This window comes from Bufo gargarizans, chromosome 4, assembly GCF_014858855.1.
Source record: "Bufo gargarizans isolate SCDJY-AF-19 chromosome 4, ASM1485885v1, whole genome shotgun sequence".
NCBI classification, from domain to species: Eukaryota; Metazoa; Chordata; class Amphibia; order Anura; family Bufonidae; genus Bufo; species Bufo gargarizans.
In genome coordinates, this window is record NC_058083.1 from 62596474 (window position 1) to 62621049 (window position 24576).

General features: G+C 49.6%; 2 protein-coding genes across 3 annotated transcripts in view; both read right to left on the reverse strand.

The window, feature by feature from the left end:
* LOC122933852 (zinc finger protein 501-like) overlaps nt 1-22029 on the reverse strand; it is a 70979-nt gene extending 48950 nt beyond the window's left edge. For both annotated transcript variants that reach the window (XM_044288932.1, XM_044288933.1), the window contains exons 1-4: nt 21930-22029; nt 1270-1518; nt 948-1103; nt 741-864 (exon numbers count right to left, since the gene is read on the reverse strand). In XM_044288932.1, coding sequence (XP_044144867.1) covers nt 741-864; nt 948-1103; nt 1270-1341 — 352 coding nt within the window. In that variant the 5' untranslated portion in view covers nt 1342-1518; nt 21930-22029. The remainder of the gene's footprint in view (nt 1-740; nt 865-947; nt 1104-1269; nt 1519-21929) is intronic.
* The window catches only part of LOC122935208 (zinc finger protein 397-like), a 1371324-nt gene that overhangs the window by 870664 nt on the left and 476084 nt on the right, over nt 1-24576 (reverse strand). The window lies entirely within an intron of this gene.

A 24576-nucleotide genomic window follows, 5' to 3' on the forward strand; every position in this document is an offset into this window, starting at 1 on the left:
GATACAAGATGAGATACGGCCTCTGGCCTGGATACAAGATGAGATACGGCCTCTGGCCTGGATACAAGATGAGATACGGCCTCTGGCCTGGATACAAGATGAGATACGGCCTCTAGCCTGGATACAAGATGAGATACAGCCTCTAGCCTGGATACAAGATGAGATACAGCCTCTAGCCTGGATACAAGATGAGATACGATTGGGCATGGAGCTATACAGGCTCCCTATGGTATCCTGTCGTACATTTGCCAACGGGTGTTTTACGGCTGGGCCTGTAGATCCAGCAAACTTTTAGGTTGCTAAAGCTGGCGTCCTAGCTGGTCCCATAAATATTGGACTGGTGACAAATCTGGCGCCCAGGCAAGGAAGTGTTGTAATTTGGAGGAGACATTGCCGAGTGCAGGGATAATTATCCTGCTGAAAAATGCCAGTTCTCAGCCCTGCCATGAGAGGAACACATGTGGCGGCAGAATGTTCTGCACATATCACTGAGCTGTTAGTGTCCTCGTATCACTACTGGGGGAGACCAACTGTAGTATGTGATGGCTCCCACAATCATCGCACCAGCAGTAGGGGCAGTGCGTCGCTCCACAGCAAAGGCAGGATTGAAGCGCTCACCATGAGGTCTCCATACTCCAACCTGACCACCACGTTAAAGCGCATACAGTGAGGAAGCATTAAAAGCTATAAAAGTGACCAACTCCTTTAATACGGCCTCTTCTCACCTCGTCTCTTCTTACCTTGTAATGTCGGAGGCCAGGGATCCTCCATCATGGCGTCCCTGTACAGGTCCTTGTGTCCTTCTATATACTCCCACTCCTCCATGGAGAAATACACCGCCACATCATGACACCTTACAGGAACCTGACAACACAATGACACCATCATCACCAAGACCCATCCAGTGCTGTTACTGGAGAATTTCCCAGCATTCCCAGCAGTGTCACCTCTTCAGTCAGCAGCTCAATCATCTGGTGAGCAAGTTCTAGGATCTTCTGCTCATGTATCAGGGGGGGAGGCTCTGTGATGGGGGTCCTGCTCCACCCTCCTGACTCATGGATGATGGGAGTCCCCCCCGATGTTTTCTTCACTATGGTGTAATCCTGTGGATGGAGAGAGACACTTAAGGTAAGAAATTCCTTCCTGACTCTAGATCTACACTCAGAATCCCTCCTGGATCATGACCCCATCTCAAGTAATCTAGTCACTAGAAGATAGAATATTATCACCCTCCATGGTCTTTCTGGACTAAATTCTAGAAAGGTTTACCTCTCCGCTCAGCAGGGAGATGATCTCAAAGGTGAAGTCTAATATTCTTCTGCTGATCTCCTTCCTGTCCATCCTTGGTGGTGATTCAGGAGAAGAGGAGAGAACTGGAGGAGCTGGAGGCTTCTAGTACTGCAGGCGCCTTTATGAGGAGAGGAGAGGCTGGAAATCCTCCAGGGACAAGAGCTTTAGTGAGATCCAGAAACGCACTTACTGCTCCTCAGACCTTCTACCACCGATATTAAGTGACAACTGCGGAAGAAAGACACGGTGAATCAAGTCAGAATTACCTCCTTAGAAGAGTAATATAAATATGTTTATTCAGACAATGAGGACCTGACTGATTCCCAGATGACCCTGATGAAGCTAGAAAATGAAACGGGCTGGGTACTGAACAGCCTCTCTTTAGTGTTATATGTTTTTATGATACAGTCATTTACCAAGATTTTATATTGTTTTTGAATAGGTTCTTTTAATTGAAATTTTGAGAAAATAGTAAACAGCCAAAACCAGCCCTTTTTAAAGATTTTGCAAACATCCACTTGCTGCAATTAGCACCCGTCTTAATGCACATACAAAGATATAGAAAAACATGGGTTTGCGATCCATAGGTCTTCACAACCAATCCTAACATTAAGAACAAAAGATACCATTCACAACATAACATTCACACTCACGTTCCGCAAGACTCATTTATAAGCCGCTAGGAAACACAGCTTGGCCTTGAATCCATGGGTTCCAGATCTTAAATAAATGGTCAGGGATCCTTCTCTTCGCATACACCAACTTATAAAGCACCAGGTCCACATCAATCAACTGTACACAATGTTGGATGTATCTTTGAGGCTTTCCAATTCAGGAGTATTGTCCTCCTGGTGTAAAACATGAAGAGACGGTATAACCTTCCCCCATAGTTTGTAAGTATAAGGTCAGTAACTAACCCTAATAGACCAACCATGGGGGGAAAACACTCCCAAGAAGCCCAATTTAGAATTAAGAAGGACATGAATCTCCGACCAATACACCTGCATAGTAGGACGGTGCCATACCAAGTAGGTCAGGAGCCGATGGCCGCAGCGCGCCTTGTACATTTAGGGTCTTAAGATTTTACATTGTAAGTACAACGTTAAACAAGCCTACTCTCTTTCACAGTTTCCATGTATTGTGTTGTAGATTCCAGCTATAGCGGATCAAAATCAGTAGAGGAGAGAAATGTCCATGGGGACAACAACCCTGAATGCAGAGATCTCCATACCAGAATCCATGAAAGACTACAACACTCACTGAAGAGGCTGAGAACGGCCTGTAAAGTGGGGACTGTGACTTAAAGAGACCTGAACTAACAGGAGGGCTGGTAAAAGTAGAAGGGTTGTCATGGTACCAGAATTTTTCGATTCGATACTAAGTGAACTATCACAATACTCAACACCAAATCCATACTACTCAAAAAACAAAACAGAATAAAAAATAATTAAGGCCATCTCCCATCTCCTCCTCGCATCCTCCTTGACCTCTGTGTTCTCCTGTAGGTCTCACCCTTGCGCTTTACCCCACCTCCACTGGCACAGAAAAGCAGCCACGACAATCGAAGATCTGTGACACACACACACACTCTCACTCACTCACTCTTAACCCTTCTTTAGCTGCTAGATCCTGTCACGCCGGACGGGATCTCAGACATACAGATAAACCAGCAAACCAGGCTCTAGGCGAGAAGCAGGGGAAGGGTCACCTCCTAGCAAATCCCTGACTTCTCTCCCTGCTCTGCTCAGCCCACATTCAAACCTTGATGGTAGGAATGAAGTGTCCTCGTGCCTTGGCTAAAACACCTACATTCCCTGAGATGGTGAAAAGGGGAATAGGAGCAGCCTGCTCGCACAGAACCTGGATGGGAGAGATGACACCAACACAACCAAGATAGCAAACAACAAAAACTGAAACAACACTTATCTTTTCTGAGCTGGAACAGACAACCTTCCCTCCTTTCTTCCAAGGCCAGAATGATTTCTATAACCCGCTCAGAGCACTGAGATACAGTGCTATTTAAACTAATGACCCCACCCAGTGCACCTGATGGGAGGCGGATCCAGCACGGCTCCAAAACAGAACACTAAACACGTGCTGCTATTCTGGCTGACCTCCGTACATAGTCAGAGCAGGACATGACAGTACCCCCCCTTCTACGGGTGACCTCTGGACACCCCGGACCAACCTTATCCAGATGGGATCTATGAAAAGCCCTCACCAGTTAGCTGGCGTTGACATCCAGTGCCGGAACCCACATCCTCTCCTCAGGGCCGTATCCCCTCCAGTGTACCAGGTACTGAAGGGAACCCCGAAGAATTCTAGAGTCGAGAATCCTGGAGATCTCGAACTCCAAGTTTCCATCGACCAGAACCGGAGGAGGAGGCAATGGCGATGGTTCCACCGGTTTCACATATTTTTTCAGTAAGGACCTGTGGGACACATCATGGATCCTCCAAGTCTGCGGAAGATCCAGCCGAAACGCTACAGGATTGATCACCGCAGATATTTTGTACGGACCAATAAATCTTGGACCCAGTTTCCAAGATGGCACTCTCAATTTGATATTTTTACACCAGATCACCCACACACAGGTCCGGACCAGTCACACGTCCCTTGTCAGCCATTCGTTTATACCTCTCACCCATCTTCTCCAAATTCCCTTGGATACTCCGCCAGATGGAGGATAAGGCAGAAGAAAATCTCTCCTCCTCTGGCATCCCAGAGGAACCAGTCCCAGAAAAGGTACCAAGGATGAAAACCGTATGTGCCAAAAAATGGCGACTTACCTGTGGACTCCTGCCTACGGTTATTCAACGCAAACTCTGCTAGGGACAAGAATGAGGGCCAGTCCTGCTGATTCTCAGCCACAAAGCACCTCAAGTAGGTCTCCAGGTTTCAATTAGTACGCTCTGTCTGCCCATTCGACTGCGGATGAAAAGCCGAGGAGAATGAAAGTTGAATGCCAAGCCGAGAGCAGAACGCCCTCCAAAACCTGGAGACAAACTGCGTGCCCCTATCAGAGACCACATCCGAAGGAATACCATGCAATTTCACAATATTATCCACAAAAATCTGCGCAAGAGTCTTGGCGTTAGGCAGACTAGTTAATGATATAAAGTGAGCCATTTTAATGAAACGGTCAACTACCACCAAAATCACTGTTCTCCCGGAGTAACTTGGCAGATCCGTAATAAAGTCCATAGACAAGTGCTTTCAAGGACGAGACGGAATAGACAATGGAAGAAGTGAACCAGCCGGCCGAGTATGAGCAACCTTTGACCGAGCACAGGTTTCACAAGCTGTCACGTAATCCTCAATGCTCTTACGTAACCCTGGCCACCAGAACCTCCGGGACACCAGATCACAGGTGGATTTACCACCAGGATGTCCAGCAAGGACAGTATCGTGATGTTCCTTGAACATCTTGTATCGCAGGCCCTCAGGAACAAACAACCTCCCTGGGGGACAAGAACCAGGAGCCCTCCTGGGCTCCCAACACCTCCATCTCCAATTCAGGGTACAGAGCGGAAACCACCACCCCATCCGCTAAAATCGGCGCAGGATCCTCTGAATCACCTCCCCCAGGAAAGCTGCGAGACAAAGCATCTGCCTTGACGTTCTTAACCCCTGGGCGAAAGGTTACCACAAAATTGAACCTGGTAAAAAACAGTGACCATCTGGCCTGTCTAGGGTTCAGACGCTTGGCAGATTGCAGGTAAGCCAAATTCTTATGGTCTGTATATACCATAATGGGGTGAGACGCCCCCCTCCAACCAGTGACGCCATTCCTCAAAGGCCAACAACTCTCTATCTCCAACATCAGTATTCCTCTCGGCAACCGAGAGCTTCTTGGAGAAAAAAAGCACACGGGACCCAGTTGCCAGGGGATGAACCCTGTTACAACACCGCTCCAACCCCCACTTCTGATGCATCAACCTCCACTACGAATGGCTGAGACACATCCGCTCCTTAATAGCCGAAAAGGCCTGCAATGCCTCATCCGACCAGACAGAGATGTCGGTGCCCTTCTTAGTCATATCAGTGAGAGGTTTTACTATGGTAGAATAGTTTGAAATAAATTTTCTATAATAATTAGTAAACCCCAAGAACCGCATCAGAGCTTTCCGATTCTCTGGTCGGTCCCATTCCAGAACTGCCCGGACCTTTTCGGGGTCCATACGAAAACCAGAATCAGAAAGCAGATATTCCAAGAACGGAAGCTCTTGCACTGCAAACAAACATTTCTCCAATTTGGCATATAATTTATTCTCCCGAAGGATCGTCAAAACCTGTCTCACATGATACTGATGGGTCTTCAGGTCAGGAGAGTAAATTAAAATGTCATCCAAGTAAACTACTACGAACCTCCCCACCAAATGATGAAAAATGTCATTGACGAATCTCTGAAATACTGCTGGCGCGTTCGTCAACCCAAAAGGCATAACCAGGTTCTCAAAATGACCCTCGTGCGTATTGAAGGCCGTTTTCCACTCATCCCCCTCTGATCAGATTGTAGGCCCCTCTCAAATCCAACTTGGAGAACACCTTGGCTCCAACAATCTGATCAAAAAGGTCAGAGATCAAAGGCAGGGGATATGGATCCCGGACCGTAATACGGTTCAATTCCCAGAAATCCAAACACAGTCTCAGCGATCCATCCTTTTTTTTTACAAAGAACAAACCTACTCCCCCCGGAGACTTTGATGGCCTAATCTGACCTTTTGCCAAACTCTCGGCGATATATTTTCGCATGACCTCTCTTTCGGGTTGAGAGAGGTTGTAAAGCCGAGACTTTGGCAACTTAGCCCCAGGAATGAGATTAACTGGACAATCATAGTCACGATGAGGGGGCAATTCCTGAGCCCCACCCTCCGAAAAGACATCCGAAAAATCTGAGAGGTACTGAGGTAAAGCCGTAGTGGACACACCAGAGATAGATGTGCCCAGACAATTATCCGAACAAAACTTACTCCAACCAATGATCTGTCTTGCTTGCCAATCAATAATTGGGTTATGTTTAGTCAACCATGGTAACCCCAAAACTATAGGAGCTGGCAAATCCTTCATGACAAAACAAGACATAATCTCAACATGTAAATCACCCACCCTTAAGTAAATACCATGAGCAATGTGAGTGAGACTCCTTTAAGTAAGAGGGGAAGAATCCATTGCAAAAACCTGAATCTCTTTCTCTAAAGTGCAAGTACTTAGACCCAAATTTTGAAGAAAAAGGATGTCAATTAGGTTTACCCCAGCACCACAGTCAAGGAATACTTCAACAAAAATTTCTCTTGACTCTAGCGCCACCCTAGCTGGAAGGAGAAAACAGGAATTGCGGGGAGCTTGCATACCTGCCTGCTCTACCACACCATTCACACCACCAAGAGTCAGGAAAGTTTTTTTTTTCTTTTTCTCTTCCACCTGCGGTTTAACAAAAGGACAAGCCAAAACAAAATTACCACTTTTCCCACAGTAGTAACACAGTTTGTGCAATCTCCTAAAGTTTCTACTATCAGAACGGCAAGAAACCTGACCCAGCTTCATGGGTTCCTCCGCTACCCCAGAGTTACCTGTAATATCACCCGGGGAGGCCGTCGAGACGAAACTACTCACAGAAGGGATCCCTTGCGCGGAGGGAGCCCTACTCCTTTCTCTGATACGTCTATCTAACCGTACTGCTAAAGACATAGCATTCTCCAAAGAATCTGGGTACTCATGAAAAGCAAGGGCATCTTTCAATTTCTCAGATAACCCCTGACAAAACTGACTACGTAACGCGGGATCATTCCACTTTGATTCGGTCGCCCATCTCCTAAACTCAACACAGTAAGCCTCTGTAGAATGTTCACCCTGAAATAAATTACGTAATCTCGATTCCGCCATTGAGACCCGGTCTGGGTCATCGTAGATCAATCCCAGGACCTTAAAAAATTCCTCCACCGACCGGAGGGCCCGAGAACCGGGCGGCAGAGAAAAGGCCCAGGATTGCGCGTCCCCCTTAAGCAGAGAAATGACTATATCTATCCTCTGACTTTCATCACCAGAAGATGATGGACACAGCCGAAAATATAATTTGCAAGACTCTCTTAAACTGATAAAATCATCCGTACCCCCTGCAAATCGATCAGGAAGAGCAACCTTGGGTTCCACATAAATTTGACCTCCTCCTGATGCCAGAGCATTCTGACACTGTGTGACTGAACCACGTAGCTCCGCAACCTCTAGGGATAGCCCGATTTGGCTCATCGGAGCCAATAAATTCTAATACTGTACGGAGCACTCGCTCCATACACTATTCAAAGTTTTATGCGAATTGACTTCGGATAAAGCATCCAAAGTCGATTCGCTCATCCCTAACAGCCGGGTCAGGAAGGAGACCCTCACTATCATACAGCCGAGTCAGGAAAGCGACCCTCACTATCATACAGCCGGGTCAGGGAGGAGACCCTCACTATCATACAGCCGGGTCAGAAAGGAGACCCTCACTATCATACAGCCGAGGCAAGAAGATTACCCTCACTATCATACAGCCGGATCAGGGAGGAGACCCTCACTATCATACAGCCGAGGTAGGAAGATGACCCTCACTATCATATAGTCTGGTCAGGAAGGCGACCCTCACTATGTAGTGCCCTGGAGCAATGGGTACTTTGATGTTTGGACATTTGTAGACATTTCTCTATTTCCCCTATGCAAAGTTATAAACGTCTTACTTTATTTCACTTAAAAAGTGTTAACTTGCACTGTTTATTACTGTGTTACTGCATTTTATATGTTGTGATATGTATCCTGTTCTATCACTGTATTTACATGGCTCCATGGAAAGAGTTAATTAATACTGAGAAACTGTTAGGACTTCAATAACATAGAAACATAGAATGTGTCGGCAGATAAGAACCATTTGGCCCATCTAGTCTGCCCAATATATCTGAATCCTATGAATAGTCCCTGGCCCTATCTTATATGAAGGATGGCCTTATGCCTATCCCATGCATGCTTAACCTCCTCCACTGTATTTTCAGCTACCACTTCTGCAGGAAGGCTATTCCATGCATCCACTACTCTCTCAGTAAAGTAATACTTCCTTATATTACTTTTAAACCTTTGCCCCTCTAATTTAAAACTGTGTCCTCTTGTGGTAGTTTTTCTTTTTTTAAATATTCTCTCCTCCTTTACCGAGTTGATTCCCTTTATGTATTTAAAAGTTTCTCTCATATCCCCTCGGTCTCTTCTTTCTTCCAAGCTATACATATTAAGGTCTTTTAACCTTTCCTGGTAAGTTTTATCCTGCAATCCATGTACCAGTTTAGTAGCTCTTCTCTGAACTCTCTCTAGAGTATCTATATCCTTCTGGAGATATGGCCTCCAGTACTGCGCACAATACTCCAAATGAGGTCTCACTAGTGTTCTGTACAGCGGCATAAGCACTTCACTCTTTCTACTGCTTATACCTCTCCCTATACATCCAAGCATTCTGCTGGCATCTCCTGCTGCTCTATTACATTGTCTTCCCACCTTTAAGTCTCCTGAAATAATTACTCCTAAATCCCTTTCCTCAGATACTGAGGTCAGGACTGTGTCAAATATTCTATATTCTGCCCTTGGGTTTTTACGCCCCAGGTGCATTATCTTGCACTTATCCACATTAAATTTCAGTTGCCAGAGTTCTGACCATTCTTCTAGTTTTCCTAAATCCTTTTCCATTTGGCGTTTCCCTCCAGGAACATCAACCCTGATACATATCTTTGTGTCATCAGCAAAAAGACAAACCTTACCATCGAGGCCTTTTGCAATATCACTTATGAAGATATTAAACAAAATTGGTCCCAGTACAGATCCCTGTGGAACCCCACTGGTAACATGACCTTGTTTTGAATGTTCTCCATTGACTACAACCCTCTGTTGTCTGTCACTCAGCCACTCAACAATATGGGAGTCCATGCTCAATGACTGCAGTTTATTGATAAGTCTTCTATGTGGGACAGTGTCAAAAGCCTTACTAAAATCTAGATATGCGATGTCTACTGCACCTCCTCCATCTATTATTTTAGTCACCCAGTCAAAAAAATCTATAAGATCTATAAGAAGCTGGTAATTTTCCACAGCTACCATAGATTGAAAGAAGAGCATCTTTTGGAGGGAAAAAGCCAGACATTGTTTACCACCAAAAGCAGACAGACCGACCTTTTGAATGTCTGATTTAGCTCTGTTGTTATGTCTGGAAACTTGTTTTTGTCTGGAAAAACTGCTGTGTCATTGCTATTGAGTATCATTGAAGCTCTAATGTAAGTCTATACCAGACGGGAGCTAAAACAGTGTATCTGTTTGTGCTGAGCTTCTCCACTCCACCCCTCCCACTAGAAGGTTCTAGTCTAGCAAAAACTGTATATAAGGAGAGCAGTCAGAGCCCCTAGTGTGCTGCAGTTAGGGACCAGTGCTTGGAAGAGGAGACTCTGAGTGACCAGAAGAAGCTGAAACAGGGATACTCTGCCACAGACCTTGAATCACCAGCCTTGGACCAGGGTACCAGCCTTCTGAAGAGAGTGAGGGACAGCTGGCTCAGGCCTTTCCTCAGCATCAAACCCTTCTTCTGCCAGGGAGGAGACTGGAGAAGCCAGCTCTATGCCTCACCTGTATTGTATTGCACCTGAATTCCTCCAGTAAAGAAGCCCCCTGGTTACTGCAGACCCTGACTCTTTGGACTTATTTTACATTGGGGTGCACCATGCCCTACCATCCCTTCCTTAGAGCAGAAACATGTAGCGACACCTAGACGGTATCCATGGGACCCAGCGTAGTGTTGGGGCCACCCCAAACCCGGCCAATGCAACTATCATACCGCCAGGCCAGGAAGGCAACCCTCACTATCAAATAGCCGGGTCAGGGAGACCTTCACTATCATACAGCCGGTTCAGGGAGGAGACCTTTACTATCATACAGCCGGGTCAGGAAGGAGACCTTCACTATCATACAGCCGGGTCAGGAAGGGAACCTTCACTATCATACAGCCAGGTCAGGAAGGGGACCTTCACTATCATACAGCCAGGTCAGGGAGGAGACCCTGACTATCATACAGCCGGGTCAAGAAGGCGAAGCTCACTATCATACAGCCGGGTCGGGAAGGCGACCCTCACTGTCATACAGTCGGTTCAGGAAGACCACCCTCACTATCATACAGCCGGTTCAGGAAGATAACCCTCCCTATCATACAGCCGAGTCAACATTTGCAGCGTCACCATAAAGTGGCCTGGGAGAACCGTGGCTCTGATGTGGTGGTCCAGCCTGCCGCAGCAACCGTTGCATCACCCAGTGGCACGCCACACCAGATTTCAGGCAGTCAAGGCTCCACCACCTCAGGCGAAGGGAGCTGTGTGTCGTTACCATCATCTGCTGGTCCTGATGCTCCTGCTCCTCCTCGTCAGTCATTTTGTCAGCAATCGATCACTAAAGTGATTGCCAAGAGACAACAGTATGCATGCACTCATCCAACAGCGCAGAAGCTGAACGTGCTCCTGTCCAAGTTGCTAATGCTGCAGTCCCTCCCTTTCCAAGTGGTGGACTCTGCACCTTTCAGAGAACTGACAGCTTGTGCCGAGCCGAGGTGGAGAGTCCCAAGCCTTCAGTGACGTATTTCGGTAACAAAAAAAAAAACGTTTATTCAGCATTCAGCGCTGCAGTTATATGTGGTAAAGTCTATATTGACGTACAGTATTTAATTCGAAAAACAAATTTTAATCAGCGTTTAGCGCTCTAGATATATGCGGTAAAATCTTTAGTGACGTATCTCGGTCGAAAACCAACATTTATTCAGCCTTCACTGTTGCCGATATACACTCATCCAAAGAATTATTAGGAACACCTGTTCTATTTCTCATTAATGCAATTATCTAGTCAACCAATCACATGGCAGTTGCTTCAATGCATGTAGGGTTGTGGTCCTGGTCAAGACAATCTTCTGAACTCCAAACTGAATGTCAGAATGGGAAAGAAAGGTGATTTAAGCAATTTTGAGCGTGGCATGGTTGTTGGTGCCAGACGGGCCGGTCTGAGTATTTCACAATCTGCTCAGTTACTGGGATTTTCACGCACAACCATTTCTAGGGTTTACAAAGAATGGTGTGAAAAGGGAAAAACATCCAGTATGCGGCAGTCCTGTGGGCGAAAATGCCTTGTTGATGCTAGAAGTCAGAGGAGAATGGGCCAACTGATTCAAGCTGATAGAAGAGCAACGTTGACTGAAATAACCACTCGTTACAACCGAGGTCTGCAGCAAAGCATTTGTCAAGCTACAACACGCACAACCTTGAGGCGGATGGGCTACAACAGCAGAAGACCCCACCGGGTACCACTCATCTCCACTACAAATAGGAAAAAGAGGCTACAATTTGCACAAGCTCACCAAAATTGGACTGTTGAAGACTAGAAAGATGTTGCCTGGTCTGATGAGTCTCGATTTCTGTTGAGACATTCAAATGGTCCGAATTTGGCGTAAACAGAATGAGAACATGTATCCATCATGCCTTGTTACCACTGTGCAGGCTGGTGTGGTGGTGTAATGGTGTGGGGGATGTTTTCTGGGCACACTTTAGGCCCCTTAGTGCCAATTGGCCATTGTTTAAATGCCACGGGCTACCTGAGCATTGTTTCTGACCATGTCCATCCCTTCATGACCACCATGCACCCATCCTCTGATGGCTACTTCCAGCAGGATAATGCACCATGTCACAAAGCTCGAATCATTTCAAATTGGTTTCTTGAACATGACAATGAGTTCACTGTACTAAAATGGCCCCACAGTCACCAGATCTCAACCCAATAGAGCATCTTTGGGATGTGGTGGAACGGGAGCTTCGTGCCCTGGATGTGCATCCCTCAAATCTCCATCAACTGCAAGATGCTATCCTATAAATATGGGCCAACATTTCTAAAGAATGCTATCAGCACCTTGTTGAATCAATGCCACGTAGAATTAAGGCAGTTCTGAAGGCAAAAGGGGGTAAAACACCATATTAGTATGGTGTTCCTAATAATTCTTTAGGTGAGTGTATGTGATAAAATCTTTAGTGACATATTTTGGTCGAAAAATAAATTTTATTCAGCGTTCAGTGCTGTAGTTATATGTGATAAAATCTCCATGATGTCTCGATGATAAATCTGCAGCGGGGCGAATAGATGCCGGATTACCGGGACGCTCGATGACCTTCCCAGGAGCTTCTGTCGGAAACAGCGGTTCATTTCTGAGACGTCTGTATAGTGCAGGGGGAATCCGAAGACCTTCTCCATCTCTGTGCACCACAGGATGTCCTCCTTCCCATCTATGATGACTGGGAACTCGTGAGGGTTTTCCCTGATGAAGAGACCAGGGGCTGGTAGTTATGGTTTCAATCTTGATGAACTTCGCGACTCTTCAGGGCTCCAAGCTATGTTGAAGCTTTGTCTTCTCGTTTTCTGTAGCTACTAGAGGCCTGTTCATGCCAGGCAAGTTCCCCTAGAAGTATCTGGCTCGATGAGCAGCCAATACTGCACTTTCATCAATCCAGGTGGAAATAGTTTTTTGGAATGCTTTCTCCATCGCAACCACGTCGTTGAATAAACAGAAGACTGGCTGATTCTCTCCTGTCTTAGGCAACACTTAATTTTTATTATTACGTTTATTAAATATTTATTAATAAATTGAACCAAAACTTGATTAAAATTATAAGAAAATTAACCTAAATTCGCCAATATATTATCCAAATTTTCAAGGGAAATTCACGGACAATTTGCCAAGCCTTTTGTGCCGGAGTACATGTATTATTAAATCATGTTTTAAACAACACTTTATAAAGTTGACAAATTTTAACCTTCTGTTCTGTCCCATATTCCCTACAAATAAATAGACGAACTGGCAACACTGTGGCCTCCTCATGCTGCTGCCACCTCCACACTATGTCACCTTGCCACTCTGTGGTCCCCTGATGCTGCCGCCACCTCGGTCATTGTGCCACTCTGTGGCCTCCTACTGATGCTGCTGCCGCCACCTCCGTACTTTGTCATTGTGCCACTCGGTGGCCTTCTCCTGATGCTGCTACTGCTGCTGTTGCCACCAACCTCCAGGCTCTGTCATTGTGCCACTCAGTGGCCTTCTCCTGGTGCTGCTACTGCCGCCACCTCCAGAATCTGTCATTGTGCCACTCTGTGGCCTCCTGGTGCTGCCGCCACCTCCACCTCCACCCTGTCATTGTGCCACGCTATGGTGTCCTAATGCTGTTCCCACCCTCCCCACTTCATGACCGGGCCACTATTTTGCCTTTTGGCCTGGCTGACATCATCATTTATTTGACCCTTCTTCTGATCTGTCAGAAGGAAGGAAAAATGAGATGCACAACAGATCCTGTCTGTGTAGCAGCTGTAAGGCCTGTATGGTCCCATCAGAATTGGCTTCTGATTTGGTAGCCAAAAGCAGGAGTGGGTACAAAACACAGAAGACTTGCAAATATTCCATTCCCGTGTCATCTCTGTTTTAGATCCACTCCTGTATTTTTGGCATTAGCAATACTGATGGATTACTGACCAAATGCTGACCGAGTGAAGGCGGATGCTCCACAGACAGGATCCGTTTTTGTGGGTTATTGTTCTGACGGATCAGAGGAAGGGCAAAATAATCAGTGACGTCAACACAAACTTACTGCTGACCCCCTCTCTACTCTGTCGGGGGCTCTACTTGTATAAGGTGTTAATAGAACAGGTTCTGTAGACATCTATGTGGAATCAGCTGATGAGGGTGTAAAAGGCGTGCGCATCCTCTTGGCGCCAACATCAACCTGTAAAGCTGAGGTCACACTTAAGTTATCTGGTCAGTTTTGGCCCCGTGACTGCCCCAATAAGTGAAGTGTGCAGTGATTCTAAGAGTGACGCCTGTCATCTGCATGTCATACTGACTCATAGTGTTATTTTACTACCACAGCAGACTCCCTATGCGTGTTACTGCAAGGCACAGTGTTCTACACCACTATACAGACACAGTGTTCTACACCGCTATATAGGCACAGTGTTCTACACCGCTATACAGACACAGTGTTCTACACCGCTATATAGGCACAGTGTTCTACACCGCTATACAGACACAGTGTTCTACACCGCTATACAGGCACAGTGTTCTACACCGCTATACAGGCACAGGGTTCTACACCGCCATACAGGCACAGTGTTCTAAACCGCCATACAGGCACAGTGTTCTACACCGCCATACAGGCACAGTGTTCTACACCGCCATACAGGCACAGTGTTCTACACCGCCATACAGGCACAGTGTTCTACACCGCTATACAGACACAGTGTTCTACACCGCCATACAGGCACAGTGTTCTACACCGCCATACAGGCACAGTGTTCTACACCGCCATACAGGCACAGTGTTCTACACCGCCATACAGGCACAGTGTTCTACACCGCCATACAGGCACAGTGTACTACACCGCCATACAGGAACAGTGTTCTACACCGCTATACAGGCACAGTGCTCTACACCGCTATACAGGCACAGTGCTCTACACCGCTATACAGGCACAGTGTTCTACACCACCATACAGGCACAGTGTACTACACCGCCATACAGGCACAGTGCTCTACACCGCCATACAGGCACAGTGTTCTACACCGCTATACAGGCACAGTGCTCTACACCGCTATACAGGCACAGTGTTCTACACCGCTATACAGACAGAGTGTTCTACACCGCTATACAGGCACAGTGCTCTACACCGCTATACAGGCACAGTGCTCTACACCGCTATACAGGCACAGTGCACTACACCGCTATACAGGCACAGTGCACTACACCGCTATACAGGCACAGTGCTCTACACCGCTATACAGGCACAGTGCTCTACACCGCTATACAGGCGCAGTGTTCTACACCGCTATACAGGCGCAGTGTTCTACACCGCTATACAGGCGCAGTGTTCTACACCGCTATACAGGCGCAGTGCTCTACACCGCTATACAGGCGCAGTGCTCTACACCGCAATACAGGCACAGTGCTCTACACCGCTATACAGGCACAGTGCTCTACACAGTTATACAGGCACAGTGCACTACACCGCTATACAGGCACAGTGCTCTACACCGCTATACAGGCACAGTGCTCTACACCGCTATACAGGCACAGTGCTCTACACCGCTATACAGGCACAGTGTTCTACACCGCTATACAGGCACAGTGCACTACACCGCTATACAGGCACAGTGCTCTACACCGCTATACAGGCACAGTGTTCTACACCGCCATACAGGCACAGTGCTCTACACCGCAATACAGGCACAGTGCTCTACACCGCTATACAGGCACAGTGCTCTACACAGTTATACAGGCACAGTGCACTACACCGCTATACAGGCACAGTGCTCTACACCGCTATACAGGCACAGTGCTCTACACCGCTATACAGGCACAGTGTTCTACACCACTATACAGGCTCTCTGCAGCCAGAAAATAGCCATTTTTTAACGCGATTCGCAGCAAATAAATTCGTATTGTAGCAAATCTTTTTGGAAAATTCAGCAAACGGCCGAATCAAATTTTTTAGAAATTCGCTCATCTCTAGTTTGGACCATACGCCATACTGGCCGGTGTCAGGAGGTCTCCTCAGTAACTATAACCCCCAGCATGCACTGCGTCTCTCCTGATCTGACAGGTAATAATAGGACCTGGCTCCATACTGGCTGGTGTCAGGAGGACTCCTCAGTAACTATAACCCCCAGCATGCACTGTGTCTCTCCTGATCTGACAGGTAATAATAGGACCCGGCTCCATACTGGCCGGTGTCAGGAGGACTCCTCAGTAACTATAACCCCCAGCATGCACTGCGTCTCTCCTGATCTGACAGGTAATAATAGGACCCGGCTCCATACTGGCTGGTGTCAGGGGGTCTCCTCAGTAACTATAACCCCCAGCATGCACTGCGTCTCTCCTGATCTGACAGGTAATAATAGGACCCGGCTCCATACTGGCCGGTGTCAGGAGGTCTCCTCAGTAACTATAACCCCCAGCATGCACTGCGTCTCTCCTGATCTGACAGGTAATAATAGGACCCGGCTCCATACTGGCCGGTGTCAGGGGGTCTCCTCAGTAACTATAACCCCCAGCATGCACTGCGTCTCTCCTGATCTGACAGGTAATAATAGGACCCGGCTCCATACTGGCCGGTGTCAGGGGGTCTCCTCAGTAACTATAACCCCCAGCATGCACTGCGTCTCTCCTGATCTGACAGGTAATAATAGGACCCGGCTCCATACTGGCCGGTGTCAGGAGGTCTCCTCAGTAACTATAACCCCCAGCATGCACTGCGTCTCTCCTGATCTGACAGGTAATAATAGGACCCGGCTCCATACTGGCCGGTGTCAGGAGGTCTCCTCAGTAACTATAACCCCCAGCATGCACTGCGTCTCTCCTGATCTGACAGGTAATAATAGGACCCGGCTCCATACTGGCCGGTGTCAGGGGGTCTCCTCAGTAACTATAACCCCCAGCATGCACTGCGTCTCTCCTGATCTGACAGGTAATAATAGGACCCGGCTCCATACTGGCCGGTGTCAGGAGGTCTCCTCAGTAACTATAACCCCCAGCATGCACTGCGTCTCTCCTGATCTGACAGGTAATAATAGGACCCGGCTCCATACTGGCCGGTGTCAGGAGGTCTCCTCAGTAACTATAACCCCCAGCATGCACTGCGTCTCTCCTGATCTGACAGGTAATAATAGGACCCGGCTCCATACTGGCCGGTGTCAGGAGGTCTCCTCAGTAACTATAACCCCCAGCATGCACTGCGTCTCTCCTGATCTGACAGGTAATAATAGGACCCGGCTCCATACTGGCCGGTGTCAGGAGGACTCCTCAGTAACTATAACCCCCAGCATGCACTGCGTCTCTCCTGATCTGACAGGTAATAATAGGATCCGGCTCCATACTGGCCGGTGTCAGGAGGTCTCCTCAGTAACTATAACCCCCAGCATGCACTGCGTCTCTCCTGATCTGACAGGTAATACTAGGACCCGGCTCCATACTGGCTGGTGTCAGGGGGTCTCCTCAGTAACTATAACCCCCAGCATGCACTGCGTCTCTCCTGATCTGACAGGTAATACTAGGACCCGGCTCCATACTGGCTGGTGTCAGGAGGTCTCCTCAGTAACTATAACCCCCAGCATGCACTGCGTCTCTCCTGATCTGACAGGTAATAATAGGACCCGGCTCCATACTGGCCGGTGTCAGGGGGTCTCCTCAGTAACTATAACCCCCAGCATGCACTGCGTCTCTCCTGATCTGACAGGTAATAATAGGACCTGGCTCCATACTGGCCGGTGTCAGGGGGTCTCCTCAGTAACTATAACCCCCAGCATGCACTGCGTCTCTCCTGATCTGACAGGTAATAATAGGACACGGCTCCATACTGGCCGGTGTCAGGAGGTCTCCTCAGTAACTATAACCCCCAGCATGCACCGTGTCTCTCCTGATCTGACAGGTAATAATAGGACACGGCTCCATACTGGCCGGTGTCAGGAGGTCTCCTCAGTAACTATAACCCCCAGCATGCACTGCGTCTCTCCTGATCTGACAGGTAATAATAGGACCCAGCTCCATACTGGCCGGTGTCAGGGGGTCTCCTCAGTAACTATAACCCCCAGCATGCACTGCGTCTCTCCTGATCTGACAGGTAATAATAGGACACGGCTCCATACTGGCCGGTGTCAGGAGGTCTCCTCAGTAACTATAACCCCCAGCATGCACTGCGTCTCTCCTGATCTGACAGGTAATAATAGGACCCAGCTCCATACTGGCCGGTGTCAGGGGGTCTCCTCAGTAACTATAACCCCCAGCATGCACTACGTCTCTCCTGATCTGACAGGTAATAATAGGACCCGGCTCCATACTGGCCGGTGTCAGGGGGTCTCCTCAGTAACTATAACCCCCAGCATGTACTGTGTCTCTCCTGATCTGACAGGTAATAATAGGACCCAGCTCCATACTGGCTGGTGTCAGGAGGTCTCCTCAGTAACTATAACCCCCAGCATGCACTGCGTCTTTCCTGATCTGACAGGTGATAATAGGACCCGGCTCCATACTGGCCGGTGTCAGGGGGTCTCCTCAGTAACTATAACCCCCAGCATGCACTGCGTCTCTCCTGATCTGACAGGTGATAATAGGACACGGCTCCATACTGGCCGGTGTCAGGGGGTCTCCTCAGTAACTATAACCCCCAGCATGCACTGCGTCTCTCCTGATCTGACAGGTAATAATAGGACCCGGCTCCATACTGGCCGGTGTCAGGAGGTCTCCTCAGTAACTATAACCCCCAGCATGCACTGCGTCTCTCCTGATCTGACGGGTAATAATAGGACCCGGCTCCATACTGGCCGGTGTCAGGAGGTCTCCACAGTAACTATAACCCCCAGCATGCACTGCGTCTCTCCTGATCTGACAGGTAATAATAGGACCCGGCTCCATACTGGCTGGTGTCAGGAGGTCTCCTCAGTAACTATAACCCCCAGCATGCACTGCGTCTCTCCTGATCTGACAGGTAATAATAGGACCCGGCTCCATACTGGCTGGTGTCAGGAGGTCTCCTCAGTAACTATAACCCCCAGCACGCACTGCGTCTCTCCTGATCTGACAGGTAATAATAGGACCCGGCTCCATACTGGCCGGTGTCAGGAGGTCTCCTCAGTAACTATAACCCCCAGCATGCACTGCGTCTCTCCTGATCTGACAGGTAATAATAGGACCCGGCTCCATACTGGCTGGTGTCAGGAGGACTCCTCAGTAACTATAACCCCCAGCATGCACTGCGTCTCTCCCGATCTGACAGGTAATAATAGGACCCGGCTCCATACTGGCCGGTGTCAGGAGGTCTCCTCAGTAACTATAACCCCCAGCACGCACTGCGTCTCTCCTGATCTGACAGGTAATAATAGGACCCAGCTCCATACTGGCCGGTGTCAGGGGGGTCTCCTCAGTAACTATAACCCCCAGCATGCACTGCGTCTCTCCTGATCTGACAGGTAATAATAGGACCCGGCTCCATACTGGCCGGTGTCAGGAGGTCTCCTCAGTAACTATAACCCCCAGCATGCACTGCGTCTCTCCTGATCTGACAGGTAATAATAGGACCCGGCTCCATACTGGCCGGTGTCAGGAGGTCTCCTCAGTAACTATAACCCCCAGCATGCACTGCGTCTCTCCTGATCTGACAGGTAATAATAGGACCCGGCTCCATACTGGCCGGTGTCAGGGGGTCTCCTCAGTAACTATAACCCCCAGCATGCACTGCGTCTCTCCTGATCTGACAGGTAATAATAGGACCCGGCTCCATACTGGCCGGTGTCAGGAGGTCTCCTCAGTAACTATAACCCCCAGCATGCACTGCGTCTCTCCTGATCTGACAGGTAATAATAGGACCCGGCTCCATACTGGCCGGTGTCAGGAGGTCTCCTCAGTAACTATAACCCCCAGCATGTACTGCGTCTCTCCTGATCTGACAGGTAATAATAGGACCCGGCTCCATACTGGCCGGTGTCAGGGGGTCTCCTCAGTAACTATAACCCCCAGCATGAACTGCGTCTCTCCTGATCTGACAGGTAATAATAGGACCCGTCTCCATACTGGCCGGTGTCAGGAGGTCTCCTCAGTAACTATAACCCCCAGCATGCACTGCGTCTCTCCTGATCTGACAGGTAATAATAGGACCCGGCTCCATACTGGCCGGTGTCAGGAGGTCTCCTCAGTAACTATAACCCCCAGCATGCACTGCGTCTCTCCTGATCTGACAGGTAATAATAGGACCCGGCTCCATACTGGCCGGTGTCAGGAGGTCTCCTCAGTAACTATAACCCCCAGCATGCACTGCGTCTCCCCTGATCTGACAGGTAATAATAGGACCCGGCTCCATACTGGCCGGTGTCAGGAGGTCTCCTCAGTAACTATAACCCCCAGCATGCACTGCGTCTCTCCTGATCTGACAGGTAATAATAGGACCCGGCTCCATACTGGCCGGTGTCAGGGGGTCTCCTCAGTAACTATAACCCCCAGCATGCACTGCGTCTCTCCTGTTCTGACAGGTAATACTAGGACCCGGCTCCATACTGGCTGGTGTCAGGGAGTCTCCTCAGTAACTATAACCCCCAGCATGCACTGCGTCTCTCCTGATCTGACAGGTAATACTAGGACCCGGCTCCATACTGGCTGGTGTCAGGGGGTCTCCTCAGTAACTATAACCCCCAGCATGCACTGTGTCTCTCCTGATCTGACAGGTAATAATAAGACCCGGCTCCATACTGGCCGGTGTCAGGAGGTCTCCTCAGTAACTATAACCCCCAGCATGCACTGCGTCTCTCCTGATCTGACAGGTAATAATAAGACCCGGCTCCATACTGGCCGGTGTCAGGGGGTCTCCTCAGTAACTATAACCCCCAGCATGCACTGCGTCTCTCCTGATCTGACAGGTAATAATAGGACCCGGCTCCATACTGGCCGGTGTCAGGAGGTCTCCTCAGTAACTATAACCCCCAGCATGCACTGCGTCTCTCCTGATCTGACAGGTAATAATAGGACCCGGCTCTATACTGGCCGGTGTCAGGAGGACTCCTCAGTAACTATAACCCCCAGCCTGCACCGCGTCTCTCCTGATCTGACAGGTAATAATAGGACCCGGCTCCATACTGGCCGGTGTCAGGAGGTCTGCTCATTATCTATAACCCCCAGCATGCACTGCGTCTCACCTGATCTGACAGGTAATAATAGGACCCGGCTCCATACTGCCGGTGTCAGGGGGTCTCCTCAGTAACTATAACCCCCAGCATGCACTGCGTCTCTCCTGATCTGACAGGTAATAATAGGACCCGGCTCCATACTGGCCGGTGTCAGGGGGTCTCCTCAGTAACTATAACCCCCAGCATGCACTGCGTCTCTCCTGATCTGACAGGTAATAATAGGACCCGGCTCCATACTGGCCGGTGTCAGGAGGTCTCCTCAGTAACTATAACCCCCAGCATGCACTGCGTCTCTCCTGATCTGACAGGTAATAATAGGACCCGGCTCCATACTGGCCGGAGTCAGGGGGTCTCCTCAGTAACTATAACCCCCAGCATGCACTGCGTCTCTCCTGATCTGACAGGTAATAATAGGACCCGGCTCCATACTGGCCGGTGTCAGGAGGTCTCCTCAGTAACTATAACCCCCAGCATGCACTGCGTCTCTCCTGATCTGACAGGTAATAATAGGACCCGGCTCCATACTGGCCGGTGTCAGGAGGTCTCCTCAGTAACTATAACCCCCAGCATGCACTGCGTCTCTCCTGATCTGACAGGTAATACTAGGACCCGGCTCCATACTGGCTGGTGTCAGGGGGTCTCCTCAGTAACTATAACCCCCCAGCATGCACTGCGTCTCTCCTGATCTGACAGGTAATAATAGGACCCGGCTCCATACTGGCCGGTGTCAGGAGGTCTCCTCAGTAACTATAACCCCCAGCATGCACTGCGTCTCTCCTGATCTGACAGGTAATAATAGGACCCGGCTCCATACTGGCCGGTGTCAGGAGGTCTCCTCAGTAACTATAACCCCCAGCATGCACTGCGTCTCTACCCATCCTATGGTCACTCACCTGCCACTTGGGGCCACAGTCAGCGAGTGCTGTATTGACCTGCACTGTAGACATGAAGGACCTGTGGTGATGTCACTGTCATGTGATCAGCCGGGGGGCGGAGCTTTGTTTGCAGTAGAAGATGGAGAACTGACGAATTTAGTATGAGACAGAGAAATACTGGAAGTTGTAGTCCTCTCCGGCTATACCTCCTCCTGTAATGTCCTTTGATATCACATAACAACATACTAAACATGCTGGGAGTTGTAGTTCTCTCAGCTAGGAGCACTGTCAGTTCTCTGGTAAGACCCCCTATCCTCTCCCCTTTGAGGAGTTGTAGTTATAGTGAGGAGACCCTCACTATCATACAGCCGATTCAGGAAGAGGACCCTCACTATCATACAGCCGGGTCAGGGAGGAGACCCTCACTATCATACAGCCGGGTCAGGGAGGAGACCCTCACTATCATACAGCCGGGTCAGGGAGGAGACCCTCACTATCATACAGCCGGGTCAGGGAGGAGACCCTCACTATCATACAGCCGGGTCAGGGAGGAGACCCTCACTATCATACAGCCGGGTCAGGGAGGAGACCCTCACTATCATACAGCCGGGTCAGGGAGGAGACCCTCACTATCATACAGCCAAGTCAGGGAGGAAACCCTCACTATCATACAGCCGGTCAGGGAGGAGACCCTCACTATCATACAGCCGGGTCAGGGAGGAGACCCTCACTATCATACAGCCGGGTCAGGGAGGAGACCACTATCATACAGCCGGTCAGGGAGGAGACCCTCACTATCATACAACCGGTCGGAGGAGACCCTCACTATCATACAGCCGGGTCAGGGAGAAGACCCTCACTATCATACAGCCGGGTCAGGGAGGAGACCCTCACTATCATACAGCCGGGTCAGGGAGAGACCCTCACTATCATACAGCCGGGTCAGGAGAGGACCCTCACTATCATACAGCCGGGTCAGGGAGGAGACCCTCACTATCATACAGCCGGGTCAGGGAAGACCCTCACTATCATACAGCCGGGTCAGGGAGAGACCCTCACTATCATACAGCCGGGTCAGGGAGGAGACCCTCACTATCATACAGCCGGGTCAGGGAGGAGACCCTCACTATCATACAGCCGGGTCAGGGAGAGACCCTCACTATCATACAGCCGGGTCAGGGAGGAGACCCTCACTATCATACAGCCGGGTCAGGGAGGAGACCCTCACTATCATACAGCCGGGTCAGGGAGGAGACCCTCACTATCATACAGCCGGGTCAGGGAGGAGACCCTCACTATCATACAGCCGGGTCAGGGAGGAGACCTCACTATCATACAGCCGGGTCAGGGAGGAGACCCTCACTATCATACAGCCGGGTCAGGGAGGAGACCCTCACTATCATACAGCCGGGTCAGGGAGGAGACCCTCACTATCATACAGCCGGGTCAGGGAGGAACCCTCACTATCATACAGCCGGGTCAGGGAGGAACCCTCACTATCATACAGCCGGGTCAGGGAGGAGACCCTCACTATCATACAGCCGGGTCAGGGAGGAGACCCTCACTATCATACAGCCGGGTCAGGGAGGAGACCCTCACTATCATACAGCCGGGTCAGGGAGACCCTCACTATCATACAGCCGGTCAGGGAGAGACCCTCACTATCATACAGCCGGGTCAGGGAGGAGACCCTCACTATCATACAGCCGGGTCAGGGAGGAGACCCTCACTATCATACAGCCGGGTCAGGGAGGACCCTCACTATCATACAGCCGGGTCAGGGAGGAGACCCTCACTATCATACAGCCGGGTCAGGGAGGAGACCCTCACTATCATACAGCCGGGTCAGGGAGGAGACCCTCACTATCATACAGCCGGGTCAGGGAGGAGACCCTCACTATCATACAGCCGGGTCAGGAGAGACCCTCACTATCATACAGCCGGGTCAGGAGAGACCCTCACTATCATACAGCCGGGTCAGGGAGGAGACCCTCACTATCATACAGCCGGGTCAGGGAGAGACCCTCACTATCATACAGCCGGGTCAGGGAGGAGACCCTCACTATCATACAGCCGGGTCAGGGAGGAGACCCTCACTATCATACAGCCGGGTCAGGGAGAGACCCTCACTATCATACAGCCGGGTCAGGGAAGAGACCCTCACTATCATACCAGCCGGGTCAGGGAGGAGACCCTCACTATCATACAGCGCGGTCAGGGAGGAGACCATCACTATCATACAGCCGGGTCAGGGAAGAGACCCTCACTATCATACAGCCGGGTCAGGGAAGAGACCCTCACTCATCATAAAGCCGGGTCAGGGAGGAGACCCATCACATCATACAGCCGGTCAGGAGGAGACCCTCACTATCATACAGCCGGGTCAGGAGGAGACCCTCACTATCATACAGCGGGTCAGGGAGGAGACCCTCACTATCATACAGCCGGGTCAGGGAAGAGACCTCACTATCATACAGCCGGGTCAGGGAGGAGACCCTCATTATCATACAGCCGGGTCAGGGAAGAGACCCTCACTATCATACAGCCGGGTCAGGGAGGAGACCCTCACTATCATACAGCCGGGTCAGGGAAGAGACCCTCACTATCATACAGCCGGGTCAGGAGGAGGACCCTCACTATCATACAGGCCGGGTCAGGGAAGAGA